The 8,416-nt window shown below is 50.0% G+C and overlaps 1 protein-coding gene across 3 annotated transcripts; it reads left to right on the top strand.

Moving 5' to 3' along the window:
- The first annotated feature begins 546 nt into the window (after positions 1 to 546).
- On the top strand, positions 547 to 6,610 carry LOC105860321 (folate receptor beta). Of its 3 annotated transcripts, none has more exons than XM_012744928.2 (5): positions 547 to 714; positions 1,872 to 2,063; positions 5,559 to 5,747; positions 5,863 to 5,998; positions 6,140 to 6,610. In XM_012744928.2, the coding sequence occupies exons 1-5, from the start codon at positions 688 to 690 to the stop codon at positions 6,418 to 6,420; spliced, it is 825 nt and encodes a 274-aa protein (XP_012600382.1). In that variant the 5' UTR covers positions 547 to 687; the 3' UTR covers positions 6,421 to 6,610. The 3 variants fall into 3 exon arrangements, with proteins under 3 accessions (XP_012600382.1, XP_012600383.1, XP_075858385.1); XM_012744929.2 differs by having other exon boundaries at positions 1,905 to 2,063; XM_076002270.1 differs by having other exon boundaries at positions 1,960 to 2,063.
- Positions 6,611 to 8,416: the final 1,806 nt, after the last annotated feature.

The following is an 8,416-nucleotide window of genomic DNA, read 5'->3' on the forward strand; positions in this document are numbered from 1 at the left end:
GTTGCTGTGAGCTAGTCTGATGCCACCGTATTCTAGCCTGAGAAACAGAGTGAGACTGGTCTCAAAAAATCAATCAATAAATAAAAAAGACTGCTAGACAGTACAACATTGTCATTATCAGATTGGAGACAATTTTTATTTTTCTGTTACCCTGAGTAAATCCCTTGACTTCTGTAAGTCAATTTCTCAATTTTTGTATGTATCAGGCTTTGTCCAGATATAATTCTCAACTATTTTCTAAGGAACAAACTAAAGTTTGCTCAAGGTTGCACAAAAGATGGAGCTCTCCCTGGATCCCCCTGGCCTGACCCTAAAGCCTGGTGGGTTCTTCTCCATCAGTTTGTAACACCATCAAATTGGCCATACCCTGAGAACCAAAATTCAGATCGCTTTGGAGATGAGTGATTCTCTTGATTTTGATGAACATTGCATGTGTGGATCATGGATGAGTAAATAAACAAAGGAATGAATGCAAACAGGAATCACTAACTTGACAGACTCACGGAGCCTTGAAGAGGGAGTGGTCTGGGGAAGAAGGCATTGAGGAAGGAGAAGGGCAAAGTGGGGAAATTTCATTCTGTGCTTACCAGAGCTTGCAGTCTGCCCTGTGCTGAGGACAGAGGCCACGGGAGATCGGCCTGGATCTGTTGCCAGCCTAGAAAGAGACCAACTCGGACACAGCTGTGTATGCTCCCAGCAGCAACAGAAGTTCAGGCAAGATGTCCTAAAGAGGGAAGGGTAACAAGATCAATGGGGAGACTTGGTGGGTTTGTGCATAGCAGAGGGGACACATTTTTCTTTAGGAAGATCACTCTGGCTCCCATGGGGAAGGCAACTTAAAGGGGACAAAATTGGAGGAGGTAAGATCTAACCCCAAACACCAGGGGGACGTGATTTTTTAGAAGGACTCTTGCCAGAGCTTGGTGATCAACTATATGCAGGGATGGTCGGGGAGAGGAAGGGGTCTCCATGGTCAACTCTCAGGTTCTTCAGTGACAGAGCCCAAAGGAATTGATCTGCAATCAATTCGGTGGGGGTGGGGTGAGGGGTGAGGGGCAGGAACGAACAGAAGAGAAGGGGGCTGACATTTTTGCTGGGTGCCTCACATGATGCCAAGTGCTTCTCTGGCTCCAACATGGGGGACTTTTATGTTGTCGCTCAGGTATAAGGGTCTCTGCGTTTGATTTTTGAGAGGTGAGGTGGAGTCTGATGCTCTAGCCCAAAGATAGCGGAGGAGGCCAAACTCGGGATGGGATAGAGAGGAAATGGCTTTCAGAGAATAGGGAAGGAAAAAGTCTGAAGAAGCAAAACTGTTCAAAACCCAGTACTTTTTCCATTTTTACATCATGTAAACAAACACCATCCTGTGGGCCACTTGATCCTCATGACCCTCCGGAGAACTCAGCAGAGCTGGGTCACTGCCTTCCCCAGGGCTAACAGGGTTACTAAGCTGGCATGGGAACCCAGGTGACCCAGAGCCTCAGTACAGAGCACTTGCTGGATGTAGGATAAGGGTGCTGTGTGTCCCTGGCCCTTTTCAGGGGAGCAGGGCATGGACCTGAACTATTTCATTATTTGTCATAGATAAAAGTCTAGAGAGAAGGTGAGGGCACAGGTGAGGGCACAGCGTATTTCCTCCAACTTGGGAAGACTCCTCCAGGGCCCACCCACTAACCCCAGGTCCCCTTCTGAGCCGCCCCAGCCTGGGGGTGAGGGAGCCCCCCCACCGGCCAACTTTCTCAACCCTAAGTTCAAGGAGTCTCAGGACCCCAGCACTGAAGGAACAGGCTCTGACCGCATCTTTCACTGTAGGGATGGGAGACTGAGGCAGAGGGTGAAGGGGCTTCCTGTCTAGAGCTCTTTTCCCTCAGGCCTCGGTCTCCCTGCCCTGGATCCCTCTGCAGGGACAGAAAGACATGGCCTGGATATTGATGTCACTTCTGCTTCTGGGATGGGCAGCCACCATGTGCAGCGCTCGGGACAGGAGCGACCTGCTCAATGTCTGTATGGATGCCAAGCACCACAAGACAGAGCCAGGTCCTGAGGACAAGCTGCATGACCAGGTATGGCAGGAGTGTGGCTCTAGCTGGGGAGGGGGCTGGTTCTGACTGGGAGGAGGAAGTGAGTGGTGGGGGAGGGGTTGAGGGGCCAGACACCTCCACACCCTGAGTGTTTGCTGTGGGGAAGATGGAGCAAGGACAGTGGTTAAGGTGATTTTAGGGGTGTCCTCCCCAGAGGAGAACACCATGTTGGCAATGATATTGAGTAGGCCGGGCGCAGTGGCTCACGCCTGTAATCCTAGCACTCTCGGAGGCCGAGGTGGGTGGATTGTTTGAGCTCAGGAGTTCAAGACCAGCCTGAGCAAGAGCAAGATCCCGTCTCTACTAAAAATAGAAAGAAATTAATTGGCCAACTAAAAATATATATAAAAAAATTAGCTAGGCATGGTGGCGCATGCCTGTAGTCCCAGCTACCTGGGAGGCTGAGGCAGAAGGATTGCTTGAACCCAGGAGTTTGAGGTTGCTGTGAGCTAGGCTGATGCCATGGCCCTCTAGCCTGGGCAAGAGAGAGACTCTGTTTCAAAAAAAAATGATATTGAGTAATCACTGGTTGAGCCCTTACTAGATGTCATGTGTTTTGTGTACGTGATTTCATATTCCCAGCAGTGCTTTGACGTAGGTAGATGTCTCCACATTACACAAAGAGGGAAAACTGAGGCTCACAGAAGCACATGAACCCATGCAAGAGTTGGACATGACCAGTCCTTGTGGTTGTGTAGGGGTGGCACTGGGGTGGGCTCCTCCTTTGGGGGTGAGAAACTACGAGCAAATGGCTCTTCCATGCTCCACTACATGCTGGTTCTGTGGAGTGCCAAGGGTAGAAGAGGACAGACAGTGCCTCTGACTGTGACACAGGGGCTCAGCATTCACATAGTCTATAGAAATTTATGCCAGTGGATTGCAGTCCTATCAGACTCAATGTCTCCTTTTTATGACAGATATTTTTAAGACTCTCTTTTCTATCCTGAAAAGAAATTTAAAGCTAATAGAACCCATTTGTATATATAATTTAATCGGGAGGGTGGGAGGGGGGAGGAAGGGATGGGTATATACAACCACAACGAGTAAGATGTGCAATGTGTGGGGGATGGACATGCTTGAAGCTCTTACTCGAGGGGGGAGGGGGGCATGGGCAATATATGTAACCTTAACACTTGTACCCCCATAATATGCTAAAATAAAAAAAAATCAACATAATGCTCTATCTGTAATATGAAGCAGCAAACAGAAAGTACCTTATAATAACATATTTCAATATCTTTATTTTCTTGCATGACTACATTAGAAACATTAGGAAAAAGTACATGTTTGTTTCTTTAACAATTTTTTTTTTTTTAGAGACAGAGTCTTGTTTTGTTGCCTGGGTTGGAGTGCAGTGGCGTGATCATAACTCACTGCAGCCTCAAACTCCTGGGCTCAAGTGATCCTCCCACCTCATTCTCCAGAGTAGCTGAGACTAAAGGAGCATGCCACACCTCCTGGCTAATTTTTTTTTAATACTGTAGACAAAGGCTATAATGCCCAGCCTGGTATAAAACTCCTGGCCTCAAGCAATCCTCTTACCTTGGCCTTCCAAAGTGCTGGGATTACAGGTGTACATCACTGCACCCAGCCTACACATGCTTTCATCCACAGCATTATTATTAATTGGGTAGCGCCTAATGAAGATTAATACAGGTGTGTTCTATCCACACTTTAAATGCTATGAGATACTCTAAGCAATGTTGCCATTAATGACATAATTTCTTAAAATAGTGAATAACTCCAGCAGAACAAAACACATAACAGCCTTCCATCTCATGGTATTTGCAGTCCTGGAAAACCCAGTCTATATTAAAGACTTATGAAAACATGATGTGTCTATATGTAAGATGCAAATAGGATTATGTTTCAGAAATCATAAATAGGTCTTTAATTCACTTTTTCAGCAAATATTTTCCTGGGCCTACTATGTGTCTGGCATTGGTCTAGCCATTGGCAATATAAATCTCCTTTTTCTTTTTTTTAAGACAGAGTTCTGGCTCTGTTGCCTGGGCTAGAGTGCTGTGGTGTCAGCCTGGCTTACAGCAACTTCAAACTCCTGGGCTCAAGCAATCCTTCTGCCTCAGCCTCCCGAGTAGCTGGGACCACAGGCATGTGCCACCATGCCCAGCTAATTTTTTTTTTCTATATATATATTTTTTTTTTTTTTTTTTTTTAGACAGAGTCTCGCTTTGTTGCCCAGGCTAGAGTGAGTGCCGTGGCGTCAGCCTAGCTCACAGCAACCTCAAACTCCTGGGCTCGAGTGATCCTTCTGCCTCAGCCTCCCGGGTAGCTGGGACTACAGGCATGCGCCACCATGCCCGGCTAATTTTTTTTTATATATATATCAGTTGGCCAATTAATTTCTTTCTATTTGTAGTAGAGACGGGGTCTCGCTCTTGCTCAGGCTGGTTTTGAACTCCTGACCTTGAGCAATCCGCCCGCCTCGGCCTCCCAAGAGCTAGGATTACAGGCGTGAGCCACCGCGCCCGGCCTATATATATTTTTAGTTGTCCAGATAATTTATTTCTATTTTAAGTAGAGACGGGGTCTCCCTCTTGCTCAGGCTGGTTTTGAACTCCTGACCTTAAGCGATCCTCCCGCCTCGGCCTCCTGGAGTGCTAGGATTACAGGCGTGAGCCACCGTGCCCAGATGCAACACAGATCTTAATACTAGTCAAGAAGAATAAATCTATTCAAATTATAGTACTGCATGGCCAACTTCTCCTCTTTTGCCCAAAATGTCACCTTGCAATGAGGCTTTTCCCAACCTATTTAAAACTTCAACAATCATCTCATACTCCACATCTCCCTTCCTTGCTATAATTTCCCCCTTATCATTTATCATATCCTGACATGTCATATTTTTTCTCTCTTAGATTTCTTACTGTCTCCTCTGACTAGGATGTAAGTTTCATGAACACATATTTCTGGTATTTGTTTTCTGCTGTATTCCAGCATCTATGATAGTGACTAGCATAGAGTCGGTGCTCAATAATTATGTTTGTAAATGAATATGTAAAGGGCTTTCTTTTTTGGCAAGCATGAAAATGAAGTTTATTGAGGAAAGAAAGATAGAATTATAGAGCAAGAGCAAGATACAGGTTTATAGAGTGTGATACATATGCCACAGATGACAACCGGACCCATTGTCACACAAAGGGAGAGCAAAAGGAAGGGCACAAAAAGGCTATAAAAGGACTTTCAATAAAGTGTTAAGTGCTGTATAAATGATAACTACACACACCCCCAGCTCCCACAGCCCACCGATCACACTGTTGTAACGGTGTCTCCCCCTGCCACACCCACACCCTGGGATGGGGGTTCCTGGAGGCCAAAGGCAGAGAGGCCATCACAGTGAGTGTTCCCAGAACAACCTGCCTGGGGCAGGGGATCAAGAACCAAACGGGGGAAAAGCTTGAGGTGGCAAAAGGTGGTAGTGGGGGAGAAATTTAGTCCTGTGTCTTTCCCACCCAGTGCAGTCCCTGGAGGAAGAACGCCTGCTGCTCCGTCAACACCAGCCAGGAGCTGCACAAGGACACCTCCCGCCTGTATAACTTTAACTGGGCCCACTGCGGCACCATGGAGCCCGCCTGCAAGCGCCACTTCATCCAGGACACCTGTCTCTATGAGTGTTCACCCAACCTGGGACCCTGGATCCAGCAGGTAGGGTGTCTCCCTCACTCTACCCTGGGAGCTGCCCTCCAGCTCAGTCCCCTTCAAGGCTATGGCTGCCAACATCCCTCGCTGAGAAGAGCCTGCCTCCCCATCTCCCATCCAGGTGGACCAGAGCTGGAGAAAAGAACGTTTTCTGGATGTGCCCTTATGCAAAGAGGACTGTCAGAGCTGGTGGGAAGACTGCCGCACCTCCTACACCTGCAAAAGCAACTGGCACAAGGGCTGGGACTGGACCTCAGGTGAGGGCCTGGAAGTTAGGAGATGGAGTTGGGGTTTGGAACAAGGGGTGTCTGAAGATTTAAGGTTGGTTGAAGATTTTGGAAGGTAGCCAGAAACTGAGCTTTGGACGCAGTCTGTATCCATTATCTCTCTCTCTGCAGGAGTTAACAAGTGCCCAGCCGGGGCCATATGCCGCACATTTGAGTCCTACTTCCCCACTCCAGTTGCCCTGTGTGAGGGCCTCTGGAGTCACTCCTACAAACTCAGCAACTACAGCCGAGGGAGCGGCCGCTGCATCCAGATGTGGTTTGACCCAGCCCAGGGCAACCCCAATGAGGAAGTGGCAAAGTTCTATGCTGAGGCCATGAACACTGGGGCCATGCCCCATGGGACTGGGGCTCTCCTGCTTAGCCTGGCCCTGCTGCTGCAACTCCCTGGCTGAGTCTAGCCCTCCCAAGACTTCCTCTCTGCCTGCCACCAGCTTGGATGACCAGGCTGGGCTCACCTTTTCTCCCACAGATGACAGAGCTCTAAGCATGCCTCCATTCATTACCCCCCTTCTGTTACCCAGTTCCTGCTCCATAGCTTATGGTTCCTCTAAGAGTCAGTTCTAATAAATAGACTGACATGTCCATGTTTGATGAATTATTTTGGATTGAGTTTGTAGGACAAGAGACAGATTTCATAACTTCTGGATTCCTTATGATTAGAGCAACTAGACTGTGTTTGAATCTCAGCTCTGCTACTTACTTTGTGAAAGTGACATAGTTGTTTCTCTGCTGTAAACCTTAGTTTCCTCTTCAATAAAATGAGGATAATAATCCTTCCTTCAGGGTTGTGAAATGTAAAGGAGCTGTTGCCTAGAAAGCAAGTGAGCCCAGTGCCTGCACATTAATAGTCCTCAGGGATCCTGTTGCTCCTGTAGCCTCAAATGAGAGCCAGCTGCAGAACTTCTTATTTATATTTGTCTTCAAGCATCCCTCTTTTCCCCCGAGCCCTTGTCTGCCTGGCTCTGTGCTGAGCTCTACAACGGGAAAGCTGGGAAAGGATCTGGACTTTGAGGGGGATAAAAAAAATTCACACTGGCTAACATGATGTGAATTCAAGGGGCAGAGTTGGGGCTTGGGACCCTCAGAGGAGGAAGAGAGCCAATTGGGGAGGGCAGTCTGGGGTATTCCTGGAGAACCTGTCCAGTGCTCCTGTGTCCTGGAGCTGGAAGAGGGTTAGGAACCCTTAGGGGGTTCTCAGGAGCAGAAGCCTCTGGCACCTTTGTCCTCACCTGGGGTAGGTAGGTATGCCTATCTTGGAGGGTGGCTCTGTCTTTGCACAGCCCTCAAGAGCCGGGCCGAGTTGATCTCCAGGTCTCCTGCCATGTCTCCACACTCCTACTGCAATGGGCCCCAGAGAGGCACAGGCACCTACCTGTCTGAGAACACCTCAGCAGGTGGGTGGTCCAGCTAAAGCTGGAACTCAGGTGTGCAGCCTCCTAGTCTAGGTCTCTCCGCCAACACTAGGGTTGCCCTCACAGTATGCTCACCTTCCCTCGTACCAAAAGGTGACTGACGGGGAAGTTGGACACAGATTGGAGGATGAATTATACTGGGTTCCCGGTAGGATCTGGAGGCACTGTTTGGTGGGTGGGTGGATCTCCTAGTTATTCTATTTATCTAGTGTGGGAGGCCTCTCAGAACCCCCTCTAAGTCCCAGGCTTTGTTCCAGCTGGGTTAAGCCAAGGTACACGTGAAATACAGGAAGGAGCTCCTCGACACTGCCCTGGGCTCCACCAACAGGTTCAATTTAGCAAAGTGAAAGTTCTTGCCCAGGTTAAAGGGATCCTCCTACAGAGGCCCAGGAGTTGGCAGCAGCTGGAGCGGGGCTGGAGGCCTGCGCCTTTAAGGAGCCAGGGGGCGGAGGGGCGGGGCAGGAAGAGGACTCCCAGGAGACGGCGCCACCGGCTAGGTCTTTTTTTGGGAGGGGGTGGGCCAGACCCTTCCGTGGGCTCCTCCCCGTTCGCGGCGGCCGCGTGCCCTTCCGCCCGCAGCGGGAGGGGAGGGCGGGGGGCGCCCCGCTCGGCGCCCGGCCCACGGCCCACGGAGGCGCAAGTTTGTTGACTTGGAGGGAGTCGCTGGGGCGGGGGCGGGTGCTAATAATACCCGTTCGTTCCGCATCCGCGCTTTACAGTTTACACAGCTGTCACTCTCCTTACTCCTTAATTAATAATAAAAATAGCCGCCGTTCGGGCGCGCCGGCTGGATGCCAGGCCCGGTGCCGCGCGCTTTACGAGCGCAGCCGCACGGAGCCTGCCTCCGTAACACTATCCCCACTTCACAGAGCGGGAAGCCGAGGCTCGGGGCGGCGCTGGGACTTGCCCGGGGGCGCGCGGCGGGTCCGCGGCCGGGCCCGCGACGCGGGGCAGGGCGAGGCGGGGCGCGGGCGCT

Source organism: Microcebus murinus, chromosome 4, assembly GCF_040939455.1.
Source record: "Microcebus murinus isolate Inina chromosome 4, M.murinus_Inina_mat1.0, whole genome shotgun sequence".
NCBI lineage: Eukaryota > Metazoa > Chordata > Mammalia > Primates > Cheirogaleidae > Microcebus > Microcebus murinus.